The following is a 22,782-nucleotide window of genomic DNA, read 5'->3' on the forward strand; positions in this document are numbered from 1 at the left end:
TAAGTGCTTTAGTATGGTCAAAGATCTAGAACTGTTTTAACCTGGTAAAACCTAGATATGAGTGAATGTTTGATGTTTTCCAAATGTGACCCTTTTTTCATTTTTAGGTTGGTACTACAAAATATAAAGGTATAGTGCATAGAGAGAGAGTTTGGAAAAAGTTCATACTCATTATTGCTTTAATTGCAGCCAGGTACAGTAATGGTTTGATGTTATTGCAAAATAATACAAGTGAGGAATTTAAATATAAAAATAACTTTTTATAAATGATAAGCATGCATATAGATATATTTTTACCTCAGTGAAATAGAGGGCTGTTGTACTTCACCTAGTACTGGTGTTTGCACATGTGTGCAGCCTCACTTCATCTCAACCATTTGTTTTTCCTAGGTTCTGGCAATAGTTTGGAGTTGGTTTCATAGCACCTGATCCTAAGAAATGGGGCTAAGGAAGCTAACTTAAATACATGTACATTATTTGTACATTCTTACATTATTTGTACATTCTTACATTATTTGTACATTCTGAGTTTTATATGCCTGCCACAAGGTAGGATGTATTGTTGTGATCTTGTCCATCTGTAACCAGTTTTGTTTCTTCACTAAGACATGAGTTCTCTACCGTCTGTAATTACCACACTTTGTGGACAGTTTCCATAAGAGATTAGGGCAGAGGTGGGCAAACTATGGCCCGGCCCGTCAAGGGTTTTCATGCGGCCTAGGAACAAGTCATCATTTGCACAGACTCTGTTTATGTTACTCTGTTTATCAAATAAATGTGCTTCTTTTGAAGTTTAAGTTTTCAAATATTAACAACATATTAACAACTGAAAATTAATTAGATGTTATTTACAAAAACCTTTTGTTTTTGCTATTTCAAATATTAATTATTTTACTTAATGAACTATGTGGCCCGCAACAAGGTGTAAATTTGTGTATGCGGCACTTGCACTGGAAAGTTTGCCCACCTCTGGATTAGGGGGAATCTCATTGACGTTGGGGTCAAATGGTCAAAGGTAAAGGTCACTTGGCTTAAGGAAGAAAAATGGTTTCCACACAATAATGTCAGTTGTCCACATTCTACAAGTTCCAGATTTTGTTCATTGGTTGCATTTGTGGTAAGGAACCAAAGTTGGGACCAATTGATTAAAGGTCAGGGTCACTGATTTAAAGAAGAAACATGGTTCCTGCATGGTAACTTGTTCTACATCATCCCTGGTTACCAAACTTTGTGGATGGCTTGAGGTTGGGAAGTACCCTATCAGTTTTGTGGTCAAGGTCACACTGAAAAAGAATAGCTGTTTTATTACACAGTAACATTAACCCAATATCAAAAGAAAAATAGTGTCTGCACAAAAACACATACCTCGACTAATCTTTGTGGGTGGCTTACACAAGGGATAAGGAAGAAGCCTATTGATCTTGGGTTCAAGGACACTGACTCAAAGAAGAATTATGGTTTCTGCTTGTAGTTTGCAACCTGTATACTGTTATACTTGGCATGATATAACTTGAGGGGCTGCATCTTGACAAGGACGACACCTCAGAAAATTAGGTTGCTGTAAAGCATATTTTATACTTTATGAACTTTGGTGAAATATTATGTGTATGTTCAACTTCTCAAGCTCTGTTCTTTCAGGAATCATCAAAGTAGATTTATAAAGAAATAATGGCAATTTGGTTTATTTTTCAGAATGACATTTAAATTTTTTTTATGAAAATTGTGAGTTCTAGAATAATTCCTTCCCTCAGTTTTTTTCATCCTGTATACATCAAGGGTTTTTTCAGAGCCAGCGATTCATTACTGTATGTATTATACAAGAATAGCTTCTAAAATTGTAGTAGTTTAAAAATGTTTACTGGAAAAGTTGTAAAGTTAATTGCTTTATTCTGTCCGTGAAGATTGATTTAATTAAGATTATATATGTATATGTGCATTGTCCAAGAGTTGACAGATGAGAGATGGCTATTTTATTTTCATAGCAGTGGATGTGTATTCATTGTTTTATTAGAACCTTTGTTTTTTTAGCTGTTTGATAGTTGACAGTAGTGATTGGTAATAACCGATGCTCACATTTTGTGCTTTGAAGTGCTTGAACACATTAGAGTGTTTTCCTTGGATGCGGGAGGATGTGGGTTAAAACCCTGATCAAGTCATACCAAAGACTTATACAAAAATGTTAATAATGGCTGCCTCGTTTGGCACTCAGCATTAAGGGGGGTGTCAGGATAATGTGATTGGGTGGGACATGATGCTACCTGTTTGTGCAATGATGTCCCAGTGTTAGACATAACTGTAAACTGCCACACAGCAGATATCATAGCGATATGACTGCAATAATATTTTTTTAAGCTATGTTAAAAGTCCAAGTCACACACACACATACACACACACTTATTTCTCCATGTACATGTACATTTCCTTGTTTTTGTCTATTAAAGAAACTGAGGGTCCTCTGGTACAAAACCATTATTATTTTTACATTTACTTTGACAGATAAAAAAATACAAAGAAATTTGCTTCCTTGCAACTGTGGAAGTAACTAAACAAATGAATTACAATTTTTGGCTGGAATGTAATTAAAGAAAGACCCGCATTCTTACAAGAACTCTGACGTGTCAAGATCAGCAGCATTTTTTTTCTTTTTTTGGTGGGGTTCCCAGGTTCTTCCTCCACCATTAATACTGGCCGTCATTTATAGCCTATTGTGTGCTGAAAAATGGCATTGAACCCTACAACAACAACAACAACATCTATTTTGATTTTTAAAGGAGCCTAAAATCTTGATATTCATGTATGGTATTATATACTGGTATTATCTTTCTATGTTAAGACTTGCAATTACTTTATAATTACCTGGTAATTTTAATACCTGTCATGCTATTAATTACATTCTCACAATGTGTCCTTCTGTGCCAGCCATTACTTTCACATCACCTGCCCAATGATTTGTCCACGCCTAAATATCCTGCCAAATAAGGTTGATGGTCAGAGCCCTTCATTCAGTTGTGATTTCAAGTGAATATTATAGACATTGATCTGACAACCAAAAGGAGTCCTCAGTATTTATCAAAGGTTGGCAATGTAGAATATTGTATATACGGGTACTTGCTTTTAAGTCAAGTCAAACTGCAAACAACAAAGACCCTGATTAGATGTGACATAATTTGGCTGCAGATCAGGTTTTATGCTGTTTGTTCTGATGATTGCTCCTTACAAACTGCGCAGAACCAGATTTTCTGACGCATTATTGCAATGGCAGATCTGGTTCTGTGCAGTTTGCGGTTGGACTTGTATTATGCATATATGTGGTGGGCTTGTTGCACCCTTCTGTATGTCATAAGAGACAACGGATGGATGCAATCTTTTTGAAATGGGATGTGTCCTGTGATGTCATACTGAGAAGGCTTTAGAGATTGTGAAAGAGTTACATTACATAAAAAATATGATTTTGCATTTTAAGACGTTTATCCTTGTATGCCTTTTGGGGATTGTTATGTGAAATTGAGCTCTCTACATACATGCATGGTGGGGGACACACACACACTAGATATGTCAGCAGGATATTAAACATGGAGGTCCAGGCCCATTTTTCACTAACACCAGTATCTTATTACTTGGTAAAGATGCTTTGTCAGTCACAGGACGAGTCTCCTGAAATCAGTCTTTCTTTACTACTGAGGAAATGTTAAGGATTTCCTCAAATTTGAGGAATTCCTCCACACCTTTTTCTTAACAGTTTTAACGTTTTTTGCATCCTGAATTATGTAGCACGTGATTTTGGATCTTTTCCCTTATCTCAGAATTCGAGAAAACTTTGATATTGTCTGGAGTAGCATGTGCAAGAGGGGGAAACATTCTAAGAAATTTAGAGAGTCGGGGAATTCACATGATCAACCATTCTGGAGAAAAAAGACTGCTTGAATTCATTTAACTTATGACCATTTTTTTGAGATAGGCAGCCCAAAACCGGTAACTGATTAAGGATCTGGCAGCAGGCACTCTTTCTGCCAATTGCTGTAACAATATAAATGTTGCCCTATTATTCATAATACAGTGAGTCTGGTAGACTTGATAATCCAGGAGACAGCTCAACTTAAGTGTGTCTAAACTGGGAACCACTAAACCTCCATTAGTAATAAGATGAACCAGGATGAGTTATTCTGATGAGGACATTTCAAATTGTGATCAGGAAGGAAAGGCAATTATCAGAGGACACACATAGTAGAGAGCTGAGAGCTGGATTTATAAACAAACAAAACAGTTGTGTTGATTCGGGTTGTTCTTTGTTGGAGCAGGTTGGTGTCCTAACAGTTAAATATATAAACTGCATGATTTGTACAGGGCACATAGCATTCCATTGTAACTTTTCATGACACTTTTGTGCTGAAGTGACTGATTTAATTCTCAGTTCTTACTTATAAGCTGATATGGATGATTATTGGTAAGTCAAAACGACAATATTGTGTGAAAATTTAGTTCAGTAGCATGTAATGTGTTAAAATTGCTATTAAAACCTATGAGCCAAACTTACTTTATATAAGCATTTTTAAATTGCCTAGCCATAAAACATTCAACTACAGAATCTTGTTATTACCAGAGAATATCAGAGGTGGTTTCTACACTTGTCAGTTAACAGGAAGAATTGGTCGTACCTTGAATTTCTGGATATTCTTTGCACCCAGTAGAGCATCAGTACTTCCAAGAGACTCACGTTTATGTTACTCTTGGTAGCCTACTTTGCATAAAAATCAAATTTGTTTTGGCCATATAACCTTTAATCCCCCATTCAACACAATAAAGTTTAAGGGGATTAATTAAGTGCTGTTTCAGCCAATACATGTAAAACTAGATCTATGGAGAAAAAAAACATTTTTAAAATGGGTGATGGAGACATTTTGAGGCAAGTTACGTAATAATTTATTCCACTTAAACACTGCCATGAATGTGTGGTGTTGGTGAAAATCTGTGGTGTCCATGGATATGGTGTTACCCTCTTCCATTTGCTCATATAAGGAGAAGTTTCATCTTTGGGTCAGTTTCTCATGCTGTCATCTGCATGGGTCATACAGAGGAGGGTGGAGAAGCATTCATGTCTATAAATACTGTTTAGTACATAATTTTTTATTTGAATATGTAGCCAGAAATGTGACAAGTCAAAATTAATTTTTTTAGCTGTCAGAATCAGGATAAGTCATGAAATCCCAGACTTTTTAATCTAATAATAGTTCAAGACCTTAAAATCATCAAGAATGGGATGTGAGTAATTGATATATGTTTTGTGATTCATATGAGTATTACTAAATTTATTGGAGATGTTGTTCATGTAGACATATGTGAACGGATGTTATTTATGAAGTCTCAGTCATATTGGTGGTGATATGTAGGTCTTTTTTCGTGTTTTGTATTTTTTGCTCTGTTTTGTACCAGAATATGTAGTGTATAATTCAATTAAAGTTTAGAAAATTTTATCTATCTGCCTGACTGGTTCACATTCTCACCAAGAGAAAACATCAGTCTCAGTGATGAAACGTCAGATACAGTTTTTGTCAGGTATGGTTGTACTAAAGGAAAACTGAACCACATGTATTAAACATGTTTTTTAAATTACAAATTCATGTATAAAAGTTTTAGATTTAATTTCAATACAGAAAAGTAAATTCGGATCTCATAATACGTTTGTTAAAACCGTAATGGTGGATACAGTCTTAAACATAAACCCCTCATGTTACTAATTTGAAACTCCGATCTAGAAATATTTTGGGTTTCATGGGTCGGGTAATTATTACGGCATTATATAATTAATGACAGATTACCAGTATAAACAGAATCTGCAATATGGTCATGATATATTCAGGTAGTGCTAATGAAAGTAACCTTGTCACATGCTTAACAATACCAACAGTGTGACAAAGCATTACATGAAAAGATAGACAAGCAGAGGGGTAGTCTATATAGTAATACAGACAAACATTCCACCCCCTTCCCGGTGAATTTTTAAAAATTTTTGTCCAAATTTGAGTGCAGAGAATTGCTAAAAAGAACTTTAAAAAAAAAAATTCTTTACTATACTGTTTTGGGAGTGAAATCAGTTTACGAGTATAGAACTGACTTACAGGGTCAGTGTAATTTAGGTTAATAATTCAGTGTTCATACTGGGCTGAGTGGTCTACATTGCTCACTGTTATGGATCACTGCCATCTCACCTGTCTGCGTGGGTTCAAGTCTCGGGTTTGGCCAATGTGGATATGTGAGAAAGCTTGCCATGAGCTTCTCGTGGGTCTGTGGTTCTTTCCACGGTTTTCCCGGGTTCTTGCCCCCCATTATACTGGCTGCCATGTATATCCTATCTTGTGCTAATAAATGGCGTTAAACCCTACACCAACCTTAGCCATGATAGGGTGACTTGTCAAAAACATAAGCAGGGGAGAATGTTGAAATTTCAGAATTTATTTTGCTGAAATTAGTCTTTTTAAACATCTGTGTTTGTATTATTTTTATGTCAGTTAAAATAATGATGAAATACTATTTAAACGTGAGCATTCTTACTTTGATTCACAAGAGTTCTTGATCAAGCATCCGCAAAAATGAGTTAACTGCTAGAAATCAGGAACAGTTTCCATATCAGAAATCTGCTTCATACATTTATAGGATGAAATATTAAATACAATGATTAATTTTATAAATACTGGACCTGGAAACAACCACCAAGTGATAATTCAGCTACAGCAGTTAAGCTTTTCCAAGGATGATGGGCAAGTTTATGACATGAATTCCATAAATAACAACACAGTTTCAGTTATTTATGATCATCAGATTGGTTCTGTGTTTTAATTGTGTTTAGGTGTAATTATCATAAATGCAGAATATCCTCATGCGTTCAACATGAAAAATATTGATCTCCGATGACGGCTACATCCATGAGCATTTCTGTCAGAACCTTATTAAATGCTGACCATGTTCTGATCTTTGTCATCTGGAAGTATTTGTTGTATTGTTGCTTTATCACATTAATTATGTCTTTTGTGTCAATCAAAATTGAGGGGGTCGAATAAAAGAAAAGCTAAAATGCATTTAAAAAATCCTCCCTGCCTAGCGGTCGCTATCTTGTATCAGGTCAACTCAATTGATGAACCTAAAACTGTTATAAATATTATTGTATAAGTAACATAATTAAATCTTAATTTAGCCTTCTCCTTCACAAATTGATCAAGATAGCAAGGCAACCAGGCAAAAGGATTACTTGAAATTACTGAATTGGCACTCGCAGATTTCTTCAGAGATCAGAAGAAGTTACACTATTGGTGGCAATGAAATCACAGCATCAATATTTTACCAATAGATCAATAAAAAAAATTATGTTTGACATTGACAGTTGTTTCATGAAATAAATGTCTAGGTTTTTAAAGAAAAGGAATCTTGTTTTTTTGTGCGTCAACAACAAAAAGCAGTGACCTAATACACAATGTATTTATGTACACATGATGGTTGTTGAAGCCAGTTGGAATAATGTTCTCAATGACCTTTCATGAAAATAATGGTTATTTATACAAACGAGCAAACAGCTTGGTTCATTTGAAAATGCTAATTATTGACAAGTATTCCCAACGCAATTGTAAAACGAGTATTCAGTCATTAAGCACCCGTTACTCCCTCCCTCTGGTTTTCTCAACATCCAGCAGGGATGGTATAACATCTAGTTTTATTTTTATGTCCCACAATAACTTGTGTCCTTGCTAATAAAGCAGTCTTTGTTTTTGGACCCAGTTGTGTGCGAATATGGTTGGAGAGGCACAGTACTGTTAGATATTGATGAAAAGTTTGAAAATGATATCTTAGATTGGAGTGGCAATGACCATTTTAAAATCAGGGTCTTAGTCCATAGCACTGGTAATTTTTTTGTTACGTGCCTTAATTGCATCTTGTTGGATTCAGTTAACATGGGTATGTGAGAAAGCTTGCCAGTAGCTTCTCAAGGGTTGGTGGTTATTTCCGGGGATTAATACTGGCCGCCATGTATAGCCTATTGTGTGCTAAAAATGGCGTTAAACCCAACAACAACAACAATTGGATCTTGTATTAATGTGTAATTAAGAATGCAGTAACCAAATGCTTTCAGAGATAACACAAGTTGGCCACCTTTGTTGACTGTAAGCTACATGAAGTCGTGTGTGACCATTTATTGTGCTGACAAATGTACATCATACACATAACTATTACTTAGTATATTTTCTATCACTGTCCATTTATTTGTACAATAAATGAAAGGTAATCTATGTTTTGGTCAGTGAACAGCAATTTAGTATAACAATTAGTATGCATGTAACATGTTTCCTCAAGCACTTACCAAATAGATATGTTGGTCCAGGTATGAAAGCCCACTTTATTTCTGATAGCTAATCTGGATTTTTTCACTTAATGGCATACATTTATGTATGCCTGAATCTCATTTCAGTTCATGATGGTGGCTAATATATGCTTTCACCTTTCTTGTTACGTATGTATATTTTACCTCTTGCCCGACACATCAAAGGAACAATGTGGAGTGCATGGTAAATTCAGATAAACTGACATGCAGTTGTATTGTACTGTTGATTGTGTGTGAAGTTCGATTTGAAAATCACGTTTTTATGGTTGACAACAAATGTGTTGCATATGGTGTTACTGGTGCCCTTTTGTATGTAAGTATGGCTGTCTGTCTTTCCCAAAATGTTTTGAATTCAGATGAGTTTTTTCAGGCCCTGTGGTGGGTCATTTGTGTTCCATTAACATATTTCTGGTTCTTTTTGCGTCAGGTGATGCATCTGAGTTTAAGAATGTGAACAAATATATTTTTGGTAAATTTTCCAAAACTACTTAATTGTTTAAATATTACAGTTCCTGTTACAGAACTTTTTAAAATACCTTTTTAGTTTTCCCTCACTCTAAGGTACCTCACTATAAAGGGAGCATGGTAAGAAAAACCTATTTCATTCTTAAGTCTGACTAAGAATGAAACATATTGTGATTTTCTTCCTTGTTCATAACTAATTGGGTTTTTTGACATTGAAAGGGTATTAATTTGTCAACACATCGCAGTCGGACTGAGACATTATCATCAGGATGTTAATCATGCCTTTATCAAAGTGTCAAACAGTTCAGTGACTGAGACTAGTGATGGGTGCATTTGATTATATATATATATATATATATATATATATATATATATATATATATATATATATATATATATATATATATATATATATATATATATGAATGATAGTTCTGACCGTGATTCAAGTACCATCTTTTTTAATGTGTTTCGAACAATTTGAACTTGTACCCATAGTGTAATTCACATTAATATAATGCCCATTTAACAAAACTGATGGGGGGATCACTGCCATCTCACCTCTGTCTGTGTGGATTCGAGTCTCAGATTCGGCCAATGTGGGTATGTGAGAAAGCCTGCTAGTAGCTTCTCGTGGGTCAGTGGTTCTTTCCGGGGGTTTTCCCGGGTTCTTCATCCACCATTAATACTGGCTGCCATGTATAGCCTATCATGTGCTGAAAAATGGTGTTAAACCCTACAACAACAACAACAACGACAACATAATTGATGGTGCTTAAGGCAGGAACAATATGCTGATGATTTTAGATGAAATGTTTACAGGTAAAACAGTTTTGAGTTACATGTATTTGTATGCAGTGAAAATTTCTTTATGCATTTTTAGTTGAATTGCATGTACGTATATGCTGCTGATTTAGAGCTCTATCATTATTTAATAGTGATATTGTTGTATATAAAAATACCTTAGTATAAAGTATCCTATAAAATCTGTATAGGCCATCTTGAATATGTAGTTATTGCTGCTTTGGATGGACTCCAATAATTATCGGTAAAGTGGGAGAGTATTGTCAGAATATATATATATATATATATATATATATATATATATATATATATATATATATATATACATTTTTAGTTCAAGGTCATTTATCTAAACATCTCTCTCTCTCTCTCTCTCTTATAAAAATGAGCAACAGTAAAACCTGTCTTGAAAGACCACTGCTGGACCTTAAACTAAAAATTAAACAACCAATAAAAATATTCTAGCCAGGGATACTAATTAATCCATGATAATTGGTACTGGGTGTCATATTGGTTATTTTTCTTTAAAATAAGTTCATTAGGTACTTGACCACATGTCTTGAGAGACCACCTGTCTTGAGAGACTGGCTTCTCAAAGCAAGAATTGGTTCATTCTTAAGTGTTCATTCCAATAATTACATGCCACCTGTCTAGAAGAACCATCATATTTTGGCAAAAGGATGTTTTTTTCACGAAAGGTTTTACTGTATTTCCAAACCTTTATCTACCTGTCAGTTTACCTGTCTACATACATGTACACATGTCTTCTAACTTTATCAGCATTGTAACCCTTTCTCATCTACATAATTATCTACATGTATTATTTACATATTTTGGTATAACTTAAATCATCTTTATATGGTTTCAGGGCCCTAACAAAGACAAAAATAAAAAATAAAAAATAAATATGTAATTTCCTTAAAATATCACATTTTATTTTTAAATCTGAGGATTTAATATGAGTCACTGTAAGTATTGATTTGAAGAGCATACAGGACTTTTTTATAAGAACAAAAAGCTTGCAAATGTTACGGTCATATTCTTGGTCCATTGCAGTCAGGGATTCGGACTTGTATAGCACTGAAAACGTCCCCTTCAGAAAGCCTCTTTGCTGAGGCAAATAAACTTATACTTTATTGTAGCTGAACAAAAGTGGCTCTCAAGTTGTATACAGTTAAACTATCCTCACATTTGACAAAACCAGCAAGTTATATGCAGTCAAACTATCCTCATATTTGACAAAACCAGCAAGTTACATGCAGTCAGACTATCCTCACATTTGACAAAACCAGCAAGTTATATGCAGTCAAATATCCTCATATTTGACAAAACCAGCAAGTTATATGCAGTCAGACTATCCTCACATTTGACAAAACCAGCAAGTTATATGCAAATATCCTCATATTTGACAAAACCAGCAAGTTATATACAAACTATCCTCATATTTGACAAAACCAGCAGCCTGACATCATTGTTTGGCCCAGATCCTAAAATGTGTATGATCCAAAATAAAGTTTCATTCCACATGAATTTACCCTTATTTTGAAGTACTAAGTAGCAAAAGTCAATCTTGCCAGTTATGCGATATTAATCAGTCACACTGATATTTTGAAAAATTTGTACCCAGGTACACAGTTAAGTACTTGTAGCAAAGATCAAGGTTTTTACATGTGAAAAGTTGATGAGATGGACTATACCATGCGCCTTTTGAGGAATTCTTGTTGTAAATAGCAATGTCTTAAAACCTATCATAATTCCTGTGAGAGATGTTTACTAATTGGATGATGCAACATCACATGATTTGCAATCATTCATCATATTTTACTGTCTTGCTGTCATGGACCTTTTTATGTGACAACATGACCAATATTTTGTGGCATCATTCAGGTGAAATGGCAATCGGCTATTCTGAGATGAGTTTATTTTTGGAAGTTTTTTATACTAAATCATGTGATAAAATTAGACCTGTCAAGGTGAGCTTTTACAGGTTCATAAATATTCCCCATAGCAAAGCATTGTAGCTATCTGCTTGTCAGAGCTGTCAAGACTTCTTTAACTACAGATGCAAGTTTTGCACCCAAGTTTTGAAAATACTCACCATGTTGCACTCACCATGTTGCTGGATGCTTTGCATGTCTTCTGAATGATAACAAGTTACATGATAAAGCATCATTGATATAATGATAAAGGTAATTTTGTGATAAATTCCTTATTAATAGCATAATAAAGACCGCATTAATTTAATGATAAATGCTCCATTAATATCGTGATAAGGCCAAAATTATGTTGCAATAAAGGCCTCATATCATGATCAGGGTCCTAATAAAATCATTATAAAAGCCTCATTAATATCATGATAAAGACCCCATTAATTTAATGATAAGGCCACATTAATTTTAAAGGCCTTATCAGTATCATGATAAAGACCCCATTTATATATAATGATAAAGGCCTCATTAATATGATAAAGACCCCCACTAATTTAATAAGGCCTCATTAATGTTAAAGGCCTCATCAATATAGTTATAAAGGCCCCATTTATCTAATTATAAGGCCACATACATTTTAAAGGCCTTATCAATATCATGATAAAGACCCCATTGATATAACAATAAAGGCTCCATTAATATCATGACAAAGACCACAGCAGTATTGTGATAAAAGGCCTTGTACCATGATCAAGGTCTCATTAAAATCATAAAAGCCTCATTGATATCATGATAAAAAGGCCTTATTAGCATCATCAAATCATCAACACCACAATTTAACATTTTCATTGAAAGAGAGCATAAAATTCATGCAATGTTTTGGAAGAAACTGAACTTGTCAATGCCTACAAGTTGTATCATGCAGCTTGATGATACAGTTGAATTTTTGTTTGTTGAAATCGATGTGTCATATACCCACCATGGCAGCAAATTCTGCACGTTGGGTAATTCTGCGCAACGATAGGCCTACATCATTTCTGTAAACATTGGCTCATGTGTTATTTTGGGTCAAAAATCCATTTTGTATCAAGAAAGAACAGTCTTACTTTAATTTAAAAAAGAGGTACTCATAAAGTGTACAAAAATATCGCAAATTTCAACTCGAAATGCATATGAAAATGTGATTGCTAAATGTCAACATGAGGACCCACCCATGACCATCTTGAACCTGTAAGCCAGAAAGTCCTATTTACTATGTATCTTTTATAATCATACTAATAAATACATTATATAAAAGATGGAAAAGTATACCTTAAAAAATTCTGTATCTTAATCCAGGTTTCCAATTGTGCAAGGTGTCCCACACGTACAAAATATTCTGCTACCCAACTTTTTGGGGAGGGAGGGGGGCACCAGACAGATACCCACCCCCCACTTAACGAAAAAAAGAAAAAGGTCTTTTATGTGTGATTATTTCCCCCACATGTGTGTTGTTTGTTTTTTTTTTATTACAAAAGAATTTTGGTCACAGATTTATTTAAAGTTACATTTTTATGGGGTATTTCTTATCTCTAGTGTTTTCTGTAGGGTTGCTCATCCGAGCCTAGTTCGAAATCCCTTCCCCTGAAATTTTTAGTGACCTTTGCTATAGGTCCTCTGTATCCTGTGTTTGCTATGTGTATTTCGCTATATTGTGTGTATGCTATAGATACGTGTAAGGACAGCCTCTATATCAAATATCAGTTCCCCTTGGGTTTGTCTAATTATTCCTCTCTATTTCAGAAGTTTGATTTGATTTTTAATTTTATTATCAATTTAGGAATTTTGGCGAGTGAACGGTGTGCTAAGTCGTTATTCAAAAGAAAGCCTATTGTTTTATGTGGGTGGTCATATTGTGTCGTTCCTCACATTGGGCTAATATTATCTTAAATGAGACAGGATGTATCAGAGTGAGGGTCCACGTTTCCTTTATTTCGTTACGTTTCTCCCGACTCGGGTTAGGCCTACTCTTTTTATTATTTATCTTAATTAACCTTACGTGCGCAGAAATGCCCGACAACATTGTATTTGACGCTCCCAATTACAACTAGCATTATTAACAAGCCGGCGTATCGGTTTCTTCGCATTGATTTTTAAATGATGTTTTTAGTGAACAGCAGAGATAGACATAGACCTGCCAGTCAGTTGCGTTAATTTTGAATCTTGTTGTAACTGGGATGTACTTAGTCCAACAAATACATGTACTGATATGTGATTTCGAAAGTTTCCAGAGGTGATCAAAGTTCTCAGAACGCAATTCATTTCAGTTAATTATATATAATGTATTGTGATTTAAAATAGCAGAGGTTTGTGCTGTTCTTTGCAGAATTTTTTTTTTTAACTGCAGGATATAGCCATTGTCTGTCATCTTTATATATATATATATATATATATATATATATATATATATATATATATATATATATATATATATATCCCATTTAAGTACACAGACAAAACACTTGCAATTTATATACAAAAAAAATGTCTCCTTGGGGACTGAACATTAATTTTCTGGAGGAGAGGGGGCAGGCATTTTTTTCCTTCTTTTTGTAATGAATATTCCAGGATTGCAAATACCTTTAAAATTATTCTTAATCTGATTTATAAGCACAAAGAACACACAGACAAGCAACCTATTATATCCATTATATTACGTGAACAGATAGAGGTACAAGAAAAGAAAATATCTCTGCTTGACCCCACCGCTAATATTAAATGGTCAGTCCCTAATACGTGCTCTATCAAATTTACTACTGCATAGTCATTTTAAATTCAGTGATTTTTCACTGTCGATATTATTAGTGAGTATCATCTATGTTGACACCTCTTAGTCTCATCCCAACACATTTAATTGGTTAAGACTTAGAAGTGACACCCTGGTTTTCTAATGATGTGTTATGCTTTGTGTATCCCTGTCCACCCATAAGGTGTTATAAGTTTGTCTCCAAGAAGAATAAAGATAAAAATTTGGTCAGGGTTAGTCTAAGTTTTGTTCATCATATGATAAGAGTTTAAATTATCCCAATAAAGTTTGGTCGGTTGTACTCCCTTCCCTATACCTGGTCTGGTTTCTATCCTTCCTTACTTTGAACCTAGGGAAGTACTATCCATCCTGGGGACTATAAGTCCCAGAGTAGTTTTCCTTCTCTTCCCCCTGTTGTTTTAATACTGATTAGTGACTCTGCCAGAGTCATTTTAGTCCAATGTGATGTGTGTTGTGTTGTATTGTGTCCCCTTTTCGTTTATGGACGGCTCTATCTAGGTCAAATCTTCTGTGGTTTGTTTTCTTAACTAATCCTGTCTGTGTATAACTTTGAATCGTATCCAAACATATGTGTTAAAAATAATGAAGTGTCTATATGCATAGTGTCTTTGTACCAGGAGTGTATGAGTTGCATTTTGTTATCTGTATCTAGTTTTCAATATGCCGTGGCATATTGTTGTCCAATTGTTTTTGTATTGTTGCACCTTTGTGCCTGAAAGAGGATTGGAATCTAGTATCGCATTCACCACCACTGGTAACAAACACTTCCAGCATGTACATTTTAATATCCACACATAGGCATGTACAGATGGGAATTATCTGTGCACAATCTCGTTAATTTCTGCCTAATGCCCCCCCCCCCCTTTTTTTTTTCTCCCCTCACGCAGCAGCGTAACTCCTTTGTGACAAGATGCATAGACGGTGAACCACGTATGGCAACATCCAGCGGAAAGATGAAAAGCTATTAGACTTGAAAATTACTGAATCGGTTATCGCTGACAGATACACAACTAACTGTAAGTAACAAGTGTTAGAAAAAGTTGTATAAAACGCATGTGGATTTTGTTTAAACAAATTTTCTTCAGTCGGATACATACATGGATATTGGACATTATGCTCTCAAAGGCAGATATAAGGCATTTTACAGTTCAGATGTTTACAGTATTACATGAAAATGGTTCACCTTGGCCCAAGAGCATGTATGCAGTGGTTTTCAGTCCATTTGCAGATTGGGCAGTCAAAAGTTGAATACACGAGGTCAGTAGGTTTGTAACCTGACGAGCTCGAGTCCAAAATACGAACATGTATGCGAGCCCTGTCGAGATTGACACATTACAACCCAAATTTTACTATTCAGTACGGTACGGTTCTTTGAAGTGCATAACTGGTGGCAACCGTAGGTGTCACGCATATTTTTATTCTACGCTAGCCCAAAAAAAGTAAAGTATCCATCTTGCTAGGCTTTCTATGTTGACTCCTGTACGGTAGGTGTCGATGTATTTATTATTCTTCCTGTTACAGTGATTTATGTCCACCGTATATACTCTTTAAGTCCATTTCAGTTGCAAACAGCAAAGATCCGAATCAGCCATAGCATAATGCATGTGCACACCAGGGTCTATGTTGTTTGTTCTACCGATTACCCTTAACAAACTGCACAAACCTATATCTGCCGGCTCTTTAACTCTTGGACTCGTCGTGTAAGTGAGTATGGGCGGTAATAACGCAGATGGGAACACAAACGACAGAAGATAGTCAGAATTGCATCCCTGTTGTTTACTCACTTCATTTTGATAGTACCAAAGTTAACATTCTTAAAGTACAAAATATGTATTGTTTGTAAGAACACCATAAGTAATTATTCTCCACTGTCGCGACTTTAAATTTTAGCCCATTGTTCTTTTAAAAAAAAAGGACCAACAAGCAAACAAACTGTATAACAAAAAAAACCCGGGCTGCAAATCAGTGGGCTAATGATCGAAATATCTTGCACCCTTCATTTTTTTCTCTGTGTTTTTGCAATTTTTAATTCATTTCAATAACCAATACAATGTCCATCGCCAAATATGATTTTAAGCTGATGGAAAAAAATTTAAAGTTGAAACTTTAAGTACATGTTAAGAATGTTTTACCTGTTCAAACATGTCGGATGTGGGAGGTCGTGGGTTCTATCCCCGGCCGAGTCCTACCAAATACTTACAAAAATGGTACTGACAGGTGCCTCGCTTGGCGCTCAGCATTAAAGGTTAGTGTTAGGACTGGTCGGTTTGGTGTCAGGATAATGTGACTGAGTGGGACATGGTGCTACATGTCTGCGGCATGATGCCCCAGTGCTAGACATCAGTATAAACTTCAACTGCAGACATCGTAGCGATATGACTGAAAAATCGTTAAATCTACGTTAAAAATCCAAATCGCACACGCGCATGCATGTAAGTATAAACAATTGTGTCATTGACCTGTTTTATATGGGTGCCCCCGGTCAGTCGGATTAAGGGCCGCAACATGCCGTATATATTCGCGTATAGGTCAACCGTAGCAGCAAACTGCACATATCCAAATCTGCTATTGCACAGTGTAGCGGCTGATCTGGGTTTGTGCAGTTTGTTATGAGTATGTGCAATGGCAGATTAAAGTCTGTGCTTGAAGTTGGACTTAGAATCGAGTAAACATGGTAATTATTAGCAACACAGATATTGTTAATACTTTGCATTTTTTTGTACACTAATAATGTGTGCAAATCATAATTATGTTTATTTGTATGTAATTTTTTGTTTATAAAGAGATCTTTTTACCTAATATTGTTCATACACAATAAAACTGATAAATCTTTCGATATTTACCCAGATAAAACATTAACATAAGATCTCTGAACTTCACATAATCTTAACTAATACACTGTGCAAGGTTAAAAGGTGCAAGGGAGCAACCGGATATTGCTAATGTATATTCTGTTTAATAACAGCATGTACATGTCAGTGGTCCATGATTCACACAGTTTGGTGGCTGAAAAATTTGTTTTTCAGGCTCTGCTGTTTACAACTGCAACTGCATTTGCACTTCAAAGCAGTGTAAATGTTCGTGTACTTGGTATTTGCATGCACGTAGTAAAGTGCACTTGCAGTAAGCTTACCTAGTTGTACCATCTTGTTTACAATTTATGTCCACCATACACAAAGATGGTGGTGATTTATCAATTTAGGCGATGAAAAGATTCAAGCTTTAAATGCGCTGAAAACAAAGATCATCAAATCTCTAAGCATGTCACAAATGACAAAAAATAATTTCACCCAAGTCATTGCTAACATGGATAGTTATATTTTGGATTAGTGTTTTCTTTGATCTCATTTGACTGTTGCGGTCATTCACCTACATACAGGCATATTCCAGAAGTCATTTATTACAGCATGTGACGAAATTGTTTTCACTGGCAGTAGTTGACATCGGAATTAACTCTTGACTACATCTAGGTATCAACTGATTATCTATTATCACGCTTGTGGATATGTGGTGGACATCCATTTTGTTGGGGTGAGTCAGTCTGATGTGCGTCAGTCGTTTTTTTTTGTATAATCTGATCATTCTCAACATGAGAGAGAGAGAGAGAGAGCTTGAGCTTTTGATATTTTGATGTACTTGGATGACTATGTGACAATGATGAATAGATGATGATTTGTTTACATGGATGAGACAGACCAGCATTGGTGTTGGATATGGGGGAAGGTGGTGCAGGAGTGTGTGGTGGATGGGTGTTAAGTACTATATTCGTGCATGAAGTCGGATTCAAACGCGAACACCATACTCATATCTGCCATTGCATAATACACCAGTAGAAAAGGGCCTATGTAGTTTTTCTTATGACTGACCATAAGAACAAACAACATAGAACCCGTTATGCCCTGTCATTATGTGATGACAGGTAGATCAGGGTCATTGTTGTTCGCAGTTGGAGCTGATCTGTATATGAATGCTTACTGTGACCTGGAACCTGAACTCGGATAGAGAAGAGGTGATCATATCTGTTAGTTGTTTCAAGAAAGTGGTTAGTTTTCCATTTTGGAATAAGTTTCAGGGGATGGTTGCGGATCACAAGTGGCATTTGTTTTATATTTAATTAAAAGTGGACGTATTTTTGTGATGGCCCAAGTTACATCTGCAGAAAACTATGCTTACCATTAGCGTTTTTATGCAATACCTACTTCATTTAAATGATTAAAATTGAGTTATGAACAGTACATACCCTAATTAAATAGTTATCATTTTCTGTTCACAGATAAATAACATGTAGATGCTTAGTTTAGTACGGTTTAGCAGTGTGTGATAGTCTCTCTGACGACTGCGTTGGCAATCGGCCACCATTTTTTTCTTAATGTGATAGACTGGTTTTATATTTTACTTCTTAAGGAAATGAAAATAAGGTTCATGATGAAAGTATAGATAGAATCTGTATCAAAAACCGACCTTTTATTGTAGGTGGGGGCATTTGATTTTAGTTTGAACCATATTTTTCTGTTTCTTTGCGAATTTTATTTTTAGTTTTGGAGGTAATATAATGGATGTAATTATTTTTTCTTCAACGAATCAGAAGAAAAATAAATTATAAGCGACCGTTAATTTAAAGAAATAAAAATTACAGCCCCACCCCCCTTTTAAAAAAATGGTTGGTCCTTAATTTTCCAGTGTATTCTAGTAGAGACTATAAAACATTATTTATTAGTAGTACATACCTATAATCATCTGAGGCCCCGTGTGGCCGAGTTTTCATGTGCTGAAAAAGGGCGTTAAACCCAAAACAAGTCAAATACTGTATTCATTTAAACGTTGTCGACTGTACGACTAGAAAAGGCAGCCTATTGTGTTTTGTGTATTAAGACATTAAAATATCTAATACATTATATATATTGGTATTCGTTCATTACTTAATAGTACTGATTTTTTTTAAAAATTATATATTGATGAATCGACTTAGCCTAGTGGTTTTAGTTTTGAGCCAGCTATTTCAGAAGATAATGATACATTTGTGAAGAACGTTATTTTAAAATTGCTAAGTTATTTCCTTTTAAATATGGAAATTGGTAATGGGCCCCAGTCAGAAGTAGATATGTTTCAAAATAGGACATAATTTCTGTTTTTTGTACTTTACTCCTGCAAATATTTTTTCTTTATTGATTTGTTTCCCATAATCATTGGACAGGCTTGATTCCTGTGGCCTTAAAAAATATCATAGCGAAAATATTATTGATACCACAAATTTTGAAAATGTACAAGTTTGGTGTTGTGGTCAGCTAGATTTCCAATCTTATTAGGGTCATCCTCTTTTGACTTGTTGCCTTAATTTGTATATTCTACCTAGCAAGGACACATGTCTGTACAGGACACAAGTTTGTAGTCCATTGAGTTTCCTTTATATACACGCTTCCCTGCACAGTGCCCAGGGGTTTTAAAGTTGTTGAGAAGAAACAAAAAAGTTTGCCTGTGTGACAAGTAAGGGAACCATTTACTGAGGCCTATTCCAACAACAATGTTTCAGAGCCTAGGGGCTACCATAATACAGGGCTTGAGTTATATACATGTATCAGATTCAGGTAGCCCTGTAGATTCATGTAGTCCATAAAATGTCTTCTTAGGTACAGCAGTTAAGTTTTAATACGAAGTTATTTTTCTGGCAGCCTAGCTTCTGGGTTACTGTTTTATTTTGAAATTAATAGCCAGTCAGTGTAATAGTGTATACAGTTACAAAATGTGATATTTTTGTTAGAATTGTTTTTATTAGCCATGAACTAAAATCGTACCAGTGTAGCAATATTAAAAACAAATTTAAGCCAATTTACTTGGATCCAGTTGTATAGGGAGGGATGCTATATTGAGGGATTACTCTGTGCAGCAAAGCTTCTGGATTGCTGGATTTTATCTACAATGGTGGCAGATGCAGGTTTGATGATGTTCAACAGATGCAGATAACAATAGTGAGTCAGAGATTGCACTGAAATATAAATCCAAGTAGACAACAGAGCATGACTGCTTCATATGTAAGGACAACGGTTTAAATGCACACAATGCTGACTGCATGTATGTCAGTATTATTGTGATACATGCACGTGAATAATTTATCTCATGAAATTTACTCTTTTATTGAAAAATATTCCTTTGGATTACTTTTTTGACAGTTTTATGACTTGTTTTATGATGTGTGAAGAAAGTGGATGCGTTGGTACAGAAATTGTATTTGTACATGTACCTTCGTATTTTAATGTAGGACGGTTATGCATGTGTTGTCTGAAATTGTGATACGAAATTCACTCCTGATATATGCTAAATTATAATTGGAAGTTAATCAGAAAGAGAACATTACAAGTTGCAGGGCCATTTGGATACAGGTTGAAGTACTTTCAGCATCAAAATAATTGTATTGTGTTATTTTCAGGGAAGCTACTGGATGGCGCTGTCTATAGACAAAGCTCCAGTTTATGTAAGTATGCCTACATTGTTTATTTAACTAAAATTCATTAAGGCAGTTTACCTTTGTATATTTTCAGCAAATACATACAACAGTCATGTTTTTTGTGTAACACCGTATATACTTGCTTATAACCCAGATCTGCCATCGCATAATCTACAGGCCAGTCTGGGTCTGTTCAGCTTGTTATGGCTAATTAGTAAAACAAACTACATGGACTAGTAAAACAAACTACATAGACCTTGTGTGGTGGCAGATCAGGGTCTGTGTTTGCAGGTGGAGTTGACTTAATAAGCAAGTGTATGTATGTATATATACACACACACACACACACATACATACATACATACATACATACATATATATATATATATATATATATATATATATATATATATATATATATATATATATATATATATATATATATATATATATATATATATATAGTAAATGCTAGTTAATTATGTACCATAAATACTCACTTGTAAGTCATGTTCAACTGCAAACAATCAAGATTCTTATCTTCCCTGGCAGGGCCTTGCAAATTACATTGATAATGATGCTGTGCTTTCCAATATGGTTGTCATTACTGAAACCAGAACTCTTCACCAGTCTGGAAAACATAATACTTGTCCAGATTGCTTTGCCAGCTGCTGTTCACTTTCACTTCATTTACAATTAAGTTTCAGCAGAGTGAGCATTGGTGGGTACAGTTGGGCCTCCTGTATTGCCAGTTCAGTTTACAGTAAATTTCTAAAACTTGATGGAGGTAAAAATTAGGGGTGAAATGATTCTGTGATTCATTGCACTTTGAAATATGTTACATCGAATTCTCATTTGTGGTTATTGCTTGTTTCGCTCCTGGTTAAACAATAACCACCAATCAGAAATTAATGTAGCTTATTCTCTGTGTGATAAACAGGAAGTATTGGTAGAGCAACAGAGACTGTGTGGGAAAGTCAATAGATATATCAAAAACTTAAGTGGAGATGCAGTATGGGTGTGCCATTGCACTAATCATGCAAACTTTGTATGAATTTGCATGCTTGGTCTTATATTATGTGTTTAGGCTTGAATTAACAGTAACACAAGAATGAGTGAAAACAACAAGCTTTGAAAAAGTACAATAATTTATTTCCTTGGAAAATTTTTGTAAAAATTAAAAAAAATATGAATTTATGGTTTATAGAATTAAATCCAAAAATAATCCAAGAATAAAATGGTAGTAGTCCTAATAATAAAATGTTCTACTGATTTCAAGTTTGAATCCTGACAAAGAATCCAAGATGGAGGACGATGACGTATGCTGTAACCTGTAGTTTTGAAGTCTATAGTTCCTTGTATAAACAAGAATTATTACTCCAATTTTGGAAATCTAAATAAATTTCTTAGAAGAACTGTCTTTGATTAAGAATCTCACATGAGCACATGTATTTTCCGGGAAAAAAGAATTAATCCTTTTTAAATCCAAGTAATTTTAAATAACTCCAACCCAAGTAATTTGAAATAACTCCAGACAGCACAACATACAACTTCTAGTGTAAGAAAAAGCCCAGCTGCAACTGAGAATAATTCTCCAAAACAGAGGTTATATAGTCTTCTGAAAACGTAAGCAGGGGGTCACATGATCATGTTCTGAAAAATCGTAGAAATTTGGTACTTGTTAAAGATCACATATACCCAGTGTGACCCTGACGAAAACCAATCATTTTACTCTAAGAAATAAAAAATGAAAAAAATTGTTTCCATCTTGAACACAGTCCCATCATGACCTCAACAACCAATCCTTTTAAAATAAAAATAGAACTTGTTTACGTGGTTGCTACAAATTTTGAAGCAAGGTTAGGATCTAGATCAACACCTGGTGTTTATAAACTAACAGTCAAGGACAAATTATTTTCTGAAAAAAGTATCATCTCTAGTGAATAAATTTACATTACAGTAGCATGTA

The 22,782-nt window shown here is 34.8% G+C and overlaps 1 protein-coding gene and 1 long non-coding RNA gene across 13 annotated transcripts in view; one reads left to right on the plus strand and one right to left on the minus strand.

Annotated features, from left to right (window-relative positions):
* Positions 1-22,782, plus strand: part of LOC149801529 (rho guanine nucleotide exchange factor 28-like) — a 318,392-nt gene that overhangs the window by 13,913 nt on the left and 281,697 nt on the right. For 8 of the 12 annotated variants that reach the window (XM_089955712.1, XM_089955718.1, XM_089955717.1 and 5 more), the window contains one exon: positions 20,796-20,840. In XM_089955712.1, coding sequence (XP_089811838.1) covers positions 20,808-20,840 — 33 coding nt within the window. In that variant the 5' untranslated portion in view covers positions 20,796-20,807. Of the gene's footprint in view, positions 1-4,276; positions 4,299-4,327; positions 4,445-15,287; positions 15,388-17,542; positions 17,903-20,795; positions 20,841-22,782 lie in introns of those variants that run through there. The other 4 variants (XM_089955716.1, XM_089955715.1, XM_089955713.1 and 1 more) reach the window with 4 other exon arrangements.
* Positions 10-22,097, minus strand: LOC149801530 (uncharacterized). The gene is made up of 2 exons (XR_016420678.1): positions 21,314-22,097; positions 10-1,283 (listed from the first exon to the last, which is right to left on the minus strand). It is a non-coding gene; the product is annotated as an uncharacterized LOC149801530 (long non-coding RNA).

Source organism: Sinohyriopsis cumingii, chromosome 4 (assembly GCF_028554795.1).
Source record: "Sinohyriopsis cumingii isolate HCF-2022 chromosome 4, ASM2855479v2, whole genome shotgun sequence".
NCBI classification, from domain to species: domain Eukaryota; kingdom Metazoa; phylum Mollusca; class Bivalvia; order Unionida; family Unionidae; genus Sinohyriopsis; species Sinohyriopsis cumingii.